Below are 17,373 nucleotides of genomic sequence, written 5' to 3' on the forward strand. Positions count from 1 at the left end.
TGCGGCGCTTCCTGCACCTTTACCATATATTAAAAAAATAAAAATAAATATTTATATAAATTGTTCATCCTTTGGGCAGTCGGGCTTATCGTAGTAATTTCCTTTAGCTACACTATTACTTCCTTCTGACATCAATTCCACTTATTACGCCCCGCATTTATGTATATATGTATGTACGTAATGGTGTATTCTAATTTATTATTATACATTTATCTACATAAGAGTGATTCATTTCGTTTACAGAATTTTATACAAGTACACAGCAAAATAACAATTACAGTAATTGGATATGTACATATATACCATAATATAAATAAGGTTAATAATTAACTTTAATTTTAACTTTAATTTTGACTAATCATCAATTTCATAGAAATAATGTACACTCAAAACAAACATATCGCACGGAAAACAAATTATTCAACTATAGTTAAATGTATTCAACATTAGTCAAATATATTCAACATTAAATACATTATGTAATGAAAAAAATTATTATCACTGAAATCAATTTATTTACACCCAAAAGTGGATACTTTTCACTTTAAAACTTCTTAATCACAGGGACCTCTTTTTAACTGGCAACGTTGTTTTAAAAATAAAGTAGAAAAATATATAAATGTTTTAAATGAAAATGTTTTAAAAAAACAACAAACTGGATGTAAAATCACATATCTATGGACAGCTGGTCAAAATAAAATCAAGGCTTATCTATGATGGCAAGAGAAATTATGTACTGACTGTTCCTGTTCGTTGTGTTCCGCTCTATTGGAAATATAGTTGTGCCAAGTGAATAATATCTAATTTTAAGTGTAAAGTAGACGAATTAAAGTTCAATGTATGTACTTAGTGATTACTATTTAAAATAAAGTTCGATTATATATTCCCCTATAAATAATTATTATATATTTATCTTTTTCATTTTTGTAAAAATCTATTATTGGACTCGGATGTTACATATATTATTTATTTACTTTTTGTTTTTTTTTATACCTATCTCTGTACATCCTGTCTGTTGATTTTTCAATTAATAAAATAAAATAAAATATATTTCACTCCTTAAAACATTTAAAAAATGTAAAGATAATATCATATATGTATATATATATAAAACCGAACGCGATGTTTGTAAGTATGTATGTATGTTTGTATGTACATACATATGTATGTGCGAGGGCATCGACAAGTATGGAGATTTAAAAAAAATAAATTTTGACTTGTGCTCTTGACATTGAGCACTTGCGTTGAAACGGATGACGTCAGCGTTAGATGGGCGGGAGCGTACACACATACACCACGAAAACACACACACGGGAGTGCTCACTTTTTACGATTAATACGCGCGCGCCTATTAATTACCTTACACTATATTTATATACATATAACTTTATTGTAATTTGTGTATCAATTCCTTTCCCAAGCCACCCGTTGAAATCAACGGGCACAACACTAGTACATAATATTTTATATAACAATTGGAATCAAAATCCATTTCCATGTGACATGTGTATGTATGTTTATACTTAATTGTATAATTAGTGTTTTAACCCGGCTTCGCTCGATATTTGTAATATAAACCGCTTTAATTATTTCTAAAATTCTTTTTCCAGAATTTTTTTTTTTGATAATAAAACCTAACTCGATATTCAAATTTTTAATTTTCACAATAGCATAGTCAAAATTTGATTTTAAATATTAGCAAGTGAATTAATTTAATTTAAAATTAAAGGTCTTTAAATTACACTCTAATACAGCGGTTTCCAAACTTTATGCTACTACGCCTCCCTAAAAAAAATTTTTTTTCCGCGCTTCCCTACCTTTTATTTTTTAATAGATATAATTATATAGACACGTTTTAAATAATAAACCTTTATTTAAAAAAAAAATACTGAACACTACAATAGACAGAATAATAAAAAGGTTTTGCTATATCATAAATTTATACGAACACGTATATTTATTTTTATATTAAATTACTAATTAAACTACATCTAACACATGTTGTTTAATGACACAAAGTTTATCAAATCTTGGGGGCAATATGGAGAGTGCCACTCGTAACTCCTTTTCGACTATTAACCTGGTTCGATATTTGGTTTCCATTGCGGCTAGTGCCGAAAAGCCCGTTTCGCATAAATAACACGTTACAAACAGTGCCGGCCTTATACCCAATGGCCCCCTCGGTCAATTTTTTCTAAACACCCTTAGAAAAAAATTTCGCCTTTGGCGCTCTAATCTAAAATTTTGTATGGCTTTTGGCACTCTAATTTTAAAATTTAAAGCGCCTTTTACGCAACGATCAGCGCCCTAACTTATTTGGCGCCCTCGGGCGACGCCTGACCCAGCCCCCTCCTAAAACCGGCACTGGTTACAAACGGTAGAAGCACTTGCATTGCTTTGCAATACAAAGATTCATACTCTCCACTAAGATTCATCCAAAATTTAATTATGGATTGATTTTGCAACTTTTGTTTTAGTGAGCTATCGCATGATAATTCTATCAATTTTTCTTTTTCGATGGTTGTCAGTTCAAATTCATCTTCTTCATTGTAGTTAAATGGATTCTGTATACACAAAAACTTTGAGAAATCAAGGTCTTTGAAATAATTGGAAAAAGGCAGCACTTAACCATCCAAGTGCTCAGTAAAAAGATTTTTACTTGCTTCAATATTGGCTGTGGCCCAGAAATATTTGGAAAGTGAAAACATATCCAACTCATTATTTTGTAAATTTGATTTCCATAACTTCAACTTTTTAATGAAAGCTTTTACTTTGTCTTTTTGAACAAGTGGATGTATTTGTAATACCTGCATTGATTTATTTAAACCGCTCAATTTTCCAAAAATTTAAACCAAATAGGCAAGTTTAACAATAAAATTATCGTTCGTCCAAAAATGTGCCTTTTTTGTTAGTTTTCTTCGAGAAAGGTTGCAAATTAAATGTGTATATAGAAATGAAAGAAAAATAAAAATAAACATTCATGCATTGAATTTTTACTGTTAAGCTACGATATGAAGTTTTATTTATTTGTAGATATTATGGTATGAAAATTATTTTTTTATTAAAAAGTTTTGGCGCCTCCCCAGGGAGGCGCGCCTCCTAGAAATAGTCCGCAAAATCAACCGTCACAATACGTTCTAAATGACTTAACTTCTACATTACTTACTAAACATACCATCGAGTGTTTTCCTTCGAGCCAAGCCTTTGAATAAGATATGAAATTTTCTCCGCTATTTGCGGAATTATTGCGCCATTTTGTAGCTATAGAATGCGTACCGCAAACCAAATTGCCTTACCAACCTCACAAAATATTCTACCGTTTTCTATTCCCATTCCGCGAATATTCGGTTACTCTACACTGGATCTTATTCTTTCTATTTCACCGGAATGAGATACGTGAAGCTAAGAAGAAAAGGTGTAATTGCTATGAAAAGAAACGCATCTCGAATTTCTAAGTACCAATCGCCAAATCGACGAACCCTTAACCGGGGAAGGGTAAAGTCCGCGTCCCACTTTATTTAATTTACGTGTCGAGTTGGTCGCAGACCGCATTAACTCGTCGGGTGAACGATCGATTCCTGAATAATAAATAGCGAATCGAATACATTCAAATTTTAATACCCAACATCGACCTAGTCATTCAAGTATTTAAGGCATAGGTACATATATATGGTCGTGATTTCCGTTGAGTTGTGTGACGACAAGGCTATTATTAATTTTAGCTGCCTGGAGATTTAAATTACTCGTTTGACGAAGGCGTTCTCCGCGTTTGGCAATTAATAAAAAATTAATTCGACGGATAAAAATTTATCCGTGTCGTTTGTTCGGTGATTTGCGCTGAAAATCTGTGGTGTTTTAATTGAAAAATGCGCCGACTATGCGACTGATGTGAAATTGGATGGACATAGAGAGATTCGTAATTAACGGTTCGTGGAGTCTAAATGGATAAATTTAGACATAATTTGTTATTTTTTTCGACTGCGAAAGACTGAGTTCGAAAAGCTGTTTTTATTTTTGAAAAAAAAAATTAACCCTTTTTTTGTTCCTGATAAATTTGGGTTATGAAATGAAAAACGCCTAGTGGATAATTATCATCGTATCAAGAGAACGTGACATAAAAAAATCACCGATTTTAAACAACGTCCCGTGCCTCCAACCAATCGATTTATTTCAAAAAAGTGGGTTTTTTTCATATATCTCTTTTTCTAAATCTCTTTATTTTTCAAAAAAATAAAGAGTTAACACAATTTATTTAAATAACACAAGTTATTTAAGTTCAAACGAGCTATTTCTGATCAGTTTTGGCTGATAGATGAGAATTCAAAGTCACCGTTTTGCCCGGCGTAATGGGAGTTTGTATAGAGGAACCGTTATTTTCAGATAATCGTTTTTTTTTTGTTCCCGTGATTATTTTGAAAATAAATGTCTAAGAAAGACTTTTGTCTTGTAAGAGGGGTAATTGCTAAGAAAGACTTTCGTTCGGTTTCCGTGAGCGTACACCAGAAACGTTGGTGCAAATCACAATCAATAGAAAATCATCTGACTATTGATTCCAATACTCACTTTGAGCACAGCAATACTAGATTTTGAATTAAAAACCGCAAAAGCCAAAAATCTGTAAAAAGCGTGCATTTTTTTAAACGCTTATATCCCGTAAAGGAGACCCAAACAACAAAAATCATTATCACATTCGAATTCAGTGGGTCAAAATTAGTAAAGATTGGTTAGTCTCTGCTCTAGTAACTCAAAAACGTGATTTTTTGTTGCTCAGTGTTATTAATCAGCGAACTAATCTAACTAATAATCACTATATATGAGTCGTTAAATTTGAAAGTACAGAAGTCCACTTTTCTTCATTTCGAGAAATATTTAGCAAAACATTGAATATAATATTTTGCATTTAACAATATTTAAAAATACTGGTGGCCTGTAATACTTTTATTCTGCTTTTCCGAAATTTTTGAACATATCGAATTAAAATAAGTGATAACAATTAATAAATTAAGTCAAACAGAAATAGTGTTTTTGGAACTGAAAATTGGACCGCTAGTTTCAAATATAACGGCTCATATGTAGTACATATGTACATATAATATCTTTTATTATATAATCACAGGCAAATTGATCTCAATAACTGGAACTTTGATTGAATTTTCCTGAATATACGGATAGACAGCATAACATTTTTTTTTTATTTGGTCCATTTTTGATCCCGTAATTGCAATAAATTTTGTGGATTTTTAATCAACAAATGTTATTTAACTATATTTATGAACTTTTATCAAATTATCGATTTTACAAAAACATAATACATATACTGTTCTGTAATTTTGAGTATTTCTAAGTGTTCATATTTTAAATGTTTTCTTAAAAACTTGTACACATTAAAAAATAATCAAAAACTTTTAATATATATTTTGTTGAAATTTTTAATTTTTAATTTTTACATATTATATTACATTAAATATGTAAATCTCAAGAAATTTTATTAATAATCTCAATTTTCACAATCTAATTGGGCCTCTCAAGTTTCCTCGCCTCATTATTTACAGATTATGTTTATCGTATGTTTAACGGAGAGCTGAATGAGGTTGATCTATTTGGTATTTCCCTAGATCAATTCAGGTCTAACATCAAGAGAATCTTGACCGATTGATTAATTTCTTCTCCTATTCTATTTTATAACCTTTTTCCAATATTTCCAATATTTTTATACTTTAGTTTAGTTATGTAATGTGCTATTTAATCATATTATAGCTTTCATTCTTTTCCTTTTCATTTGTTTATTTTGTATTTACCTTTTTCATTTGTTTTATATTTTTAAATTTCAATTTCTTCTTATATTCTATTTTATAACCTTTTTCCAATATTTTAATACTATAGTTTAATTATGCAATGTTCTAGATATTTTGTCATTTGTTCTTTTTCATTTGTTTTCCTTATATTTATCTTTTTCATTTTTTTTATAATTTTTGTAAAAATCTGTTATTGGACTCGGATGTTACATATATTATATATTTACTATTTGTTTTTTTATACATATCTATGTACATCCTGTTGTCTGTTGATTTTTCTATAAATAAAATAAAATAAAATAAAAATAAAAAATTATACATATACATATATATGTAGGTATTTAAACAAAAAGAAGTATGTGCATATATGTATTGAGGTTTCTTAACACGATCATGCCATTCAAACTCAAGGTTGTATCCTTTCTATCAGACGACTTCAAACAAGTCGCCGAGAAACCTTTTAAGGCTCGCCTTTGCGTGATAATGAGGCTTACATAAGTGTCAACCCGGAATAACCATCAATGTCAACTCTACGAATATTACAATCAAAACAAACCCCTACAGGCTCGTCGAAGCTGAAAATAAATATTCTGCCAGTGAATCGTCGAATAAAATAACACTTTTGGTGTTGCAAATGGCCCCATACGTTTTTCGCGTAACGGCCGTTAGTTTACGCGCCGTTTCAATATAATATATCGTACATTTCGCGTATCGTTTGGCCGGCTAGCACGCGTTATAAAAAGTATAAATAATAAAGATATAATGTAAACGTTGACGAAATCGCCGTACTTATTTCATTTTGTTTTGATAACCCTGTCGTATTGTGCGCGTTCTAATAACAAAAGGTTTTCCCATAAAAAGGGAACGAACCGTCACTCTGTCGCGGAAAATACGTGTATTTTGGGGCAGTCGGGTCATATGACGTTAGTATTTATTTTATCTTTTCTTACTTCACGCACACGCAGCCTCTCGATTGTATCAGTATGTGTGTATGTGCGGTATGTATTTCTGGTGTGATGTTTTCATCAATTCACAAGGTAAAATTTGTGTATGAAAACATCTCATATCCGGATTAACGGACTTATTTCTCTCCTCTTTTGTAATATTTTGTTTGAATTTTTCTATACACAGAATAAAACTTAAGTAAAAAAAAATGCACACGAGTTTTATAAAAAGCATAAAAAATAAATCAAGGATTGATTCTGGACATGTATCATTCAAAATCTCAAAGGTTGAATTTTCTCGCGAACACAATAAATCTATCAATATTTCGTATACATTATATTACATATATCATCATCGTCATTTACAACCAATCACCATCTACATACTACTGGATGAAAGCCTCTCCAACACGCTTCCAATAGTCTCTGTTTTGCGCAACTCTCATCCATCTTACCCTGCAGATTATCCTAAATCCTGTTACCCTTTTGCATTCTTTCGGGTACTATTCTAGCACTTATTTTATCCACCTTTCGTCCATTCTTCTAGTCACGAGGCCCACCCATTGCCATTTCAATATCTTCATTCTATCCACTATATCCACTACCCTTGTTATACTTCTCACCCATGTATTCCGCTTCCTGTCTTTTATCATTATAAAAATCATGCAGCATACAATAATATCGAGAAAAGGGACGTTGATTGAACCGTATTAGTGACAATAATTGTAAACTTTTTATGTATTAATTACATATTTTATAAGTTTTTTTCTTTGAGTGAAGAAAATATGCCCCTTTTGTATAGCTAAAAACAATATATCGTGTGTTTTACCAATATCAATAAACAAAATACTTAAGGACACTTTTGTTGTCCCATTGACGTAAAGTCGTCGAATCATGCGAAAAGCTCGTTATATATTAAAGTTGTAGATTTTAGCCCGCACAAGCTTTTGCACTTCCGCCTCTAAGCTTCGCGGTTTTTTTTTTTTTTTCACCTCGTCTTCTCGAGGGAAATTCAATCATTCCTTTTTGGTGATGTTTGTGTGGATTTTTCAGACCGGCTTGTCCCAGTTCGCTGTTTCACACATGGGAAACGCTCCTGCAGGAAGTGGAGACCGATTCGCAAGCGCACAGTGATGTAGCTTTGGCTCTCAATCGCCAGGTGTCCAGGCCCATGGTCGAGAGGACGTTTTACCGGAAGCTGCAATCTAGAAAAGTGTTCGCGCACAGGGAAAGCTACGAAACCATTATATCAAAAACCGAAGAAAAGCTAACCAAGGTAAATTTTATTTGTATAATATAAAAATATTTACTATCTTAAATACCTTGTTTTACTAATAGAACTTCGTGCTGTTTGGATTCTGCGGTTCTTTAAAAACCATCCATGGCAAAATTTATGAACATGTTTTTAGCAAAGTGCATACATTTGTCGATAATACAATTTGAGTACTCCGTGAAAAATGTAAAATAATAAACCAAATTCATTGCATATAAATTACACACAAATCCATAGTAAATTTATTCGAAAATAGATCTTGTGATGGATTTACTTGCGGATTCGTCACTTTTTCCGCACCGATGATTTTTTACGGGACAGAACGTCTTATCCGATTTTCTCAACAGTGGCGTCGAAAGTTTTCTCGCGCCGAATGAGGGGTATTTTAATTTTTCCAACAGGAATTCCATCCGAAGAGAATAAAATAATTTGATATGTCAACCGTCGACCGTTGTGGCATAATTTTATGGCACATTTGCATTTATATTGTCCTTGTGCCATTTTTTGTCTGTTTTTTTCTTTTGCTCCGCATACGCTCTTTTCTATATACATATACATACATACATATTTATGCGTTATACATAAGATGCGTTCGGAAAATTCGATATTTTTATCGACTTTGACTCCCAAATCGGTACATTAATCTGCTTGAACTCCCATCTGGATCCACTAAAAATAAAGCAATATAAAATAATCGAGTTTGATTTTACATTTTTGTAATTGATGTACTAGCGTCATTGCATAGATATACGAATATGCTAATTAAGGATTGAAATTCACCGTCAAATTTCAATAACCGATAAACGGAAAATTATTTATCTTAATACCGGTATACCGATAGTTACAGGTAAATATAAAAAACTATTTTTTCGTGGATTAAATGACTGTTTGTAACTTAACTTTTCATAAAAACCTTAACCTAGATTGAATCGTAAATAATGAAAAATAAATATCGGGTGAATAATTTCATATAAATTAATTAAAGTAAGTTGGTAATAAATAAATAAAAAATAAATAAATCATTAATTTTAATTTATTTAAAATTTGGACCATTTGAAAGTTTTGATCATAATTTAAACAACTGTCTATTTATGTAAATCTCAGGTGAATAATTTCATATAAATGTATAATATTAAAACAAATTGATAATAATAAATCAGTTTATTTTTATCCAATCATATCTATTTATTTTATGTTTAGACCATTTGAAAATATCGGTCACAATTAAAACAACCGTCTGATCTTATTTATTACGATTTGGTTGGTCTGTGTTGCCAGTGAATTTAGCAATTTGAAATTTCCACTATTAATACTGAAAATAAACAAATTCCAAACAGCCTAATCCACAATAGACCATTTGCATCGATTTTTAATGTATTTGCAATATATAATGTGCAATAATATGTCTGTATATGTACTTCATACGCGATAAAATAGTTTACGGCAAATACCGGTAAATTTTAAATTTCCGGTATCTACAGATGGTGACATTTCACCGATTTACCGGTAAACCGGTATTGCAAATCCCTAATGCTAATAAATTAATTATTTAAAGTTTATATCTTGATTTTATTAATCAAACCAATCAAGGAATGTTTATAACGAATGAAAATCAAGAACTTTTCTCACCAATAAATGAACATTATCAGACAGTTTTAAGAATTTATATAAAAAATTCAACTAATCAAATAAATTTTATAATAATTACCAAATCCTAATTTTTAAAAGTTATAAAATAAACCGAATACAAAAAATTAATGTTAATGCTTCGTCCATAGTGTATGTCTATCTGAATGTGTACAAGTGTATAGATATCCTAATTAAGCATGATTGATTGGCATTTCATTTACGCAACGGGATCAAATCTTTCGGAGTATAGTCAGCGTGGAATTTCCGGTAATTTTTTTTTTATCATCGAATCTTTTTTCCATTTCAGTGTCGTCAGGAGTACAAATCAGCTCATCAGGCATACGTTCAATCGCCATCTCAGGCTACTCTAGTGGGTTACATGGACGGACACAATGCGTACGTCCAACAATTGCATGCTACTAACGGCATGCTTGACGAGTACAACCAGGAAACGCTGCCTCAATTACTACAGGTAAAATATCTATAAACTTATATTTTGAATACAAATATATCTATGTGTGTAGAGTCTATCTACAATAGGTCCTATTATAAAGGCTAATTACGTTCGAAAGCCGAGTACAATAAGTGGATATCCATTTCATAGACGTTAAATTTTAAAGACAGCTATTGTTTTTTACTACAGCAATATGTATTTTTAAGTACAATAAATATTGATGTAGTCTGATCCGAACAGCAGTCAATAGATTGGCTGCCAAATTTCATATATAATATGTAGTTGGAGAATAGATATGTAGTTCAATATCATAAAATGATAATTAAGAAATATGTAGAAGTAACGTATCCGCCCGTTCGTGAATAGGTCATAGTTAAGGGTGCTGCATATTTATGCAATGGGGTCAAGGATGCACAAAGATGCATTCAAAGAGATGCAAACGGCAACAGACTGCACTCACGTGGAGTGCTATGGTATATGTAGGTACATCTAATACATACATAAATAGAGGGTGTGTTGTTACCATTTAGAATTATAATAATTATTTTTAAAATATGAATTCACAAAAACAAATGAATTTATTTTCCACCCGCGATGGAAAATTTCAACGCAAGTTCTTCTTCTTCTTTTAATGCCTTTTCCGCATCTGGATGTTGGCGACCACCTCGTCAATTGTTTGTAGATATCCGCATCGGTCTTTAGCGGCTCGGAATAGCTCTTCGGCGCTCATATCGGTCCACATGCGTATGTTTCGAAGCCAAGACAACTTCTTTCAGCCAATCCATTTCCTACCTTGAGAGAAATTCGTATTTTGGACCGAGGTACTCCATCTTCGGAGAATGGTTTACTCCAGAGGTGTTCGAAGAAAGATTTATTTAAATGCGCACATACTAAATGAAGATTATTCGGTGTAGTGTGTTTTCATCATCAAAATTAATAATAAATAATTAATAAATGTATGTTGATAGCAAACTCGTGTCTTCCGAATTGATTGCTGGAGGCTACACAACTAAATACTAACTCATATAACAGTAATTAATCCACCATGTATGTATGTATGTATGTATATTCATATGTATTTACATATGTGCCTATTAAGCTTTTCAGATAGTTAGTGAACGTATTAATTCCAAAATTTTCTACGTTCAAAATATTATTTTAAAGAAAATTTTATAAATAATGTAAAAATCAGATTCAGAAGAATTGAATTTGGGAAAATAATGGGTGGGTAGCAAAATTTTAGGAACGAAGTGTCATAACTAGGGATTGCAATTTACCGTAAAATTGCATAAACCTGTAAATGGTAAATGATTTTTCCTACCAAGGGTATAACGGTATTTACCGGTAAATAAAAAAATCGTGAATTAGATAACTGTATATGGTTACTTTCCCTAAAAACTTTAATCCAGATTGAATCATATAATAAATTTAAAGTCTCGATCATAATTGAAACAACCGCCTGATCGCATTTATTACGATTTGGTTAGTCTGTGTTGGCAGTGAATATATCGATTTGAAATTGACACATTTAATACTGAAAATAAATATAATTCCAGACAAACTAATCCACAATTCACCATTTGAATCGATTTTTAATGTAATACTATGCAATAATATGTACTTAATTTATGATGAAATAGTTAACGGTAAATACCGATAATTTTTCAAATTTATAGATATTTAGCGATGGCGAAGTTTTGACGATTTACCGGTAAACCGGTATACTGGTATACCAGTATTGCAATCCCTAGAAACAACACTTAAGTTAGATAGCATTGGCTAACTTTATCGGGAGAGCGGATCCAGATTTTACCAGCAGTGATGAGCTTACTCGTAATTATCGAGAAAATTGAATAAATTTTAAATTTCATATGGGACCCATGAATTCTCTATTAGTATAAAATAGCCTACGATGTGTCTTGCATGTACATTTGTATACTCAAGCATGTGCGAACATATGAAGTGTAGATTAACAATATAAATATGTATGTATTTAGGTAATTATAATATACAAAGACCAAAAATAGCACAACTGCAATAATAACTTTTATATAACCTATGTATTTTAATGATTAATCTTAATTTAATTACATTTTCCACAGAGATATCCATAGATAGCACCCTTCAAGAAGGCACTAATATATTATATCCTCAGAAAGGGTATCATAGATTTGAACACCCCCGTGGAAAAAACCTCCTGCAGTTCTTATAAAATACAAATACATATACATATTTTACAATACAAATGTGATTTGAATCAACTTGTACAGTTTTACTTCGGGCTTATTACGAAAAGCACAAGCAAACCGCAACAAATGTATACAAAATTAGAAAGAACAATTTTTTTACTTCAATAGCAAAAAAACGACACGTGTTCATGTTGATTAAACATGCGTACAGAAAATGCGAAAATCCTGTACTTCCTCTGACCGCAGTTGCGAAGATTCATTTTCATTAGTAGATTGATTTATCTTTTTTCGGCACATGAAGAACTAACTACTAAGCTTGATTTTAAGTCAATACATGTACATATGTACATATAGGAAATACTATAATACATATACATACATACATACATATATTTAGCCAGCAGCATAGCTCGGTCGTTAAGCTTCTGCCTAACACCGAGAGGCGCCGAGTTCGATCCCATGAGGTGGCCTCGATTGAATTGATTGAATTTTTCTGATTATATCTGTAATGCTGCTGGTCAGATCCGGATATTTGTGACTCCTGGTCGATCGATTCCTATCAGAGTTTGCCAATTTTCTCTGATTTCATTGTTAAAACGGTTCCCGATTAAAAGTTGGCTAAAATCCCTCCTACCTATTATGTCACCACTATTTGAGTATGATTAATGTACAATAAAATTTATGTACAATTCATAGATGTCTCGTTAATTTGTGAGTTTTCAGTGCCTCGTAATTCAGCGACTTTCCGGAATTTGATTAAAAATGCTGTATTGTTTGTAACTGGCCAGAAAGGCGCATTGGGGTTTACTTGTAAGGCCTTCCTGGTATAAAAATGTAATAAAATAAAAAAATATACAATATTGCCTGATAGCATTTAATTAGATGATAAAACATTAGTTAGTAATTACAGGTATATATTTAGGCAAAATCATAGACATATCCGGTAGCAAGGAAAAGGAAATAAGGAGACTTTTGAATTAGAAAAAGTGCACTTTGACGAATGAACGCCATTTTAAAATCCAAAATACCACTTTTCCTGAAGAAAAAGATCTTTAATCAATTTGTTTTACCAGATATGACATATGGATGTGAAATATTGACATTGAACGTAAAAGTGTTACAAAAATGAAGGAATGCTGTATACTCGGTATAAAAAGGGGAGATAGGAAACGGAAGAATGGGCGTGAAGTATGTATGATAAGGGGAGTCGACATAGTAGTGAGATTAAAATGGCAATGGGTGGGTCACGTGGCTAGAAGAATGAACGAAAGGTGGACAAAAGAAGTGCTGGAATGGTACCCGAGAGAAATTAAAAGGGTGAAAAGAAGACCGCAGGAAAGATGGGTAGACGAAATAGGAAAATAAGTGTGAGGTGAGCTGGATGAGATTTGTGCAAAACAGAGACGAATGGACGGCCATTTTCATTCAGCAGTAGATGGTAAATGGCTGTAAATAATGAAGATGATGATATAGAGCAGCGTTTCTCAACCTGGGTCCACATGGCCCCCTTGGGAGGCCCAGGCCCTCTCAAGGGAGGCACAAACTAAAATTCTACTTTTGGGAAGGCAAGGCACAGTCAGAATGAAATTATAAAATTTTTATATTTAAATAATTTCGTAAAATATACTAGCTTGTAAAAATATACTATGTAGATGGGGGCTGCTTCAATGGTTGGCAAATATCGAAGATTTATAGTATATTTGAAAAAGGATGTGCGAAATATTTTTTAAATAAGGTTGAGAAGGCGTTTACATTAATCTGGATTTAGTAGAGTTATGCATCTCCTTTAAAAAGCTCCTAGCCATCTTGATGTTGTAAAATGAACTCGCTAGTTTATGTAGGCACAAGGATCAAACTAAATAAAATTATCTTTCAATTTATTACTTATTTTCAATTTATTACTTATATTCAATTGATTACTTATTTTCAGTTCATTACTTATTTTAAATTTATTAATTATTTTCAATGTATTGCTTATTTTCAATTAATTATGTTTAAAAATAAATATCACGTATGTATGTTAAAATTTGTAATTATAAAATAAAGTTTATATAATATATAATATTTTTAATGTGTACTTCTATTATCGAAAAAAAATTTTAACCACATATGAAATCACGTGCACAAACTCGAAAATTCGTGTAAAAAAATACCAGTCTGTTATAAATATAATCCGAAGATAGCTCGACATACTTTTATACTTATAATATTACATCATTTGTAGAGTCTGGTAAAAATTCTTTAATCACCGTAAAGAACAATCCAATTTTGATATTTTCGGTTTTATGCGCTTTCAGCCTTTATTGTTTGAGCAGACAACAGTTTAATTCGAAAGCCAAACTGAAAATCTTCGACAAGACTGTTATCTCAAGCTGATGTCCCATCATTTCCGCACGGACAAAATCGCGCCGACATTTCGGCGCAACGTCATTTACAGGCATCAAAAAATTAAACCAAACAAATGAAAAATAAATAAATATTAGAGTATACCACCACTATCCGGGCAAATGATGAAAACATGTTGAACGAATAATCCGAACTACATAGTATAGAATAAAAGTCAATATTAGGAAAAACATTGTTAAAAGAAGATCAAGATCTATATGAAAATTAATTATACACCCAGCGCAAAGCGAAGCTTATCAATTGCATCACATGCAAATAACGATATATTTTAAAAGATTAGGAAAGGAATTTAAAATAACAGTTTTCGTATTACTTTCTACAACTCCTCTTCATCAATATGCAGCAAAAAAAAAGCGATTTGTCAATAGATAACATTATGAGGGGAATCATTGTAATTTTGGAGTAAAAATGAACATTTTTTTTATATTTGGAGTATATTTCATAAATCAAAAAATCGATAAAAACGGATTTTTTTTCTTTTTCAAGCTTTTCAACATATCAAGGGGACTTCAAATAATAGTAGGGAATACAAATAAAAATGTTTTTTATTTTAATATTTAATGGGACCCCTTTTTATTTTTAAATAGTTTTATTCGTTTAAGTAGTGATTCATATTATTTTTTTAATAATTCATCACTAATTTCATTGTAGCATACATCATAAATAATGTATTATAATTATTTTATGGTTTTTGGTTTCTTATCTCTAATTTTTTTGCCTATTTTGCTTCAAATATTTTCGATTATATTTAGATCCGAGATGTTTCCTGGCCATTCAATGGAGTTAATAACTAAACTATCTTTATCTTAATCGATATTTAAAAAAAAACCAAATGGTGATATACCAATGCATTAAAAATAATTTAAATTAATTGTGAAAACAATTTGAATACTCTCAAATTTTGAACGATGCGCCGGTGCTAAATCATCGTGAAAGACAAGATCCTTAACCATTTCCGGTAAGCCTTCTAATGTAGGAATAACGCTTTTGTCGATGATTTTTTTATACTCCTGTGAGTTGACTATCCCATCTAGTTTAATGATTGACCCAACACCATACCGTGTGATGGCCCCCAATACCATATCATGGCGAACTTTAAACAGTCAGCGCTAAGCACGATTTTTTATAGCGTTCGCCTGATTTTCGTCGTACTAGCGCCATCCCATCTGATCCAATCAGGTTGAATTTGGATTCATCTGAAAAAGTAATCATCTCCCAATCTTGAACTGTCCAATTTTTCTTCTCTTTGGCCCACCAAAGACGAGTATCCTTCATTTTCTTCGTGAGGAGGGTTTTTTTTTGCACGGCGCCGTTAAAATAGACCAAGTTCATTTAGTTTATATTGAACTGTTATAAGACTTACTGTTTTTTCCAACTTCAATGAACTCAAACCTAATTTCTGCCGCAGTTTTGAAGTAAAATTCTCTTTAAAATCCGTTCGTCTCGAGAATTCAGTTTTTTGCCATTTTTCCTCTTTCGACATGTGTTATGTCCATTGTTTTTTTATACTTCTTAAAAAATATAGTTATTGTAGGTAGAATGTATCCCCGTTCGTCAATAAATTTCCGTAAAAGAATAATTTTCCTCCCAGAAAGTGACAATTTTGGATTTCTCGGCGATCGACAAAAATTAATATTTTACGTTCAACGCTCACAACACTAAAAAAAGACACGCACTACTTGAAAGTCCGGGAGAAACTGACCTTAAAACTTTTTGTCAACAATACGTTGAGGTATGCTGAAAATAACTGTAAAAGTATAAAAACAAAATTGCCAGAAGTGAGACCCAATAGGGCGAAAAATGGGCCATTCCGGTAAAATTTGTGACTGATAAGCTTCGCTTTGCGCTGTGTGTATAATTAGCTAGTGGAACAAGAATTAACGTGAAATGATGAAGGACTGCGGAGGGAACTATTTTTACATTTGAATAGGATCTTGCTTAGTAAATAAGGATTTTTAACCCTTTGAATGCTGACTAACGCCAATCGGTGGTTTGCCAACAAGTCCAAGAGCCTGAAATACGATAGGCGTTGTTTTTTGAGTATGTAAAAAATAAACAAGAATACTACCCGCTAATCATTCATTTGTCAACGTTCATAAAGACTGGTTTACACTGGAATTTCTGAATTAATAACCATAACAGAATTTCCCGATGGAAATCCCTAGCTGCTGAGCATTTCAAATTGTAAGGATAACATTTTAATAACAATGAAGAAGATGGAACTAGTTTTGGAAAAATACATTCATTAATTGACTTCTTTTGTTTATTTTATATTGTTGCAAGATATATTCGAGAATTTAAGCACACCTTTACAAAACTCGAAATCCTCGGCGGTAGTTATCTAGGGTAGTGATCTAGAGTTTGTTTGGATTAACTACAATTTTTATACCTGATTTCTATTTGATTTCTAAATAATTCTAGTTGGAAATGTTGGCGAAATTTTCAGCGTGGCGGGCTTTCAACAGAAAAGACGTCAGCATTCAAAGGGTTAATTATATAATTCAAATTTACTTTTGTTTAAATTTTTGATCCCCCGAATAATGCCGCGCCGAAATAAAACCACGCTGAAATGTCGGGGTACTCTCAAGCTACACACACGTCTTTATGTAAGAGTAGACCGCGGTCTTTCTTCATCAAAACGAAAAAAAATATCCATCGGTACATATAGATGCAACTTCTAAAT

General features: G+C 31.7%; 1 protein-coding gene across 2 annotated transcripts in view; it reads left to right on the forward strand.

The window, feature by feature from the left end:
- Positions 1 to 17,373, forward strand: part of LOC143915436 (uncharacterized) — a 184,607-nt gene that overhangs the window by 99,549 nt on the left and 67,685 nt on the right. For both annotated transcript variants that reach the window (XM_077436094.1, XM_077436101.1), the window contains 2 exons: positions 7,793 to 8,015; positions 9,949 to 10,113. In XM_077436094.1, the coding sequence (XP_077292220.1) occupies positions 7,793 to 8,015; positions 9,949 to 10,113 (388 nt within the window). The remainder of the gene's footprint in view (positions 1 to 7,792; positions 8,016 to 9,948; positions 10,114 to 17,373) is intronic.

This window comes from Arctopsyche grandis, chromosome 1 (genome assembly GCF_051622035.1).
Source record: "Arctopsyche grandis isolate Sample6627 chromosome 1, ASM5162203v2, whole genome shotgun sequence".
NCBI classification, from domain to species: Eukaryota; Metazoa; Arthropoda; class Insecta; order Trichoptera; family Hydropsychidae; genus Arctopsyche; species Arctopsyche grandis.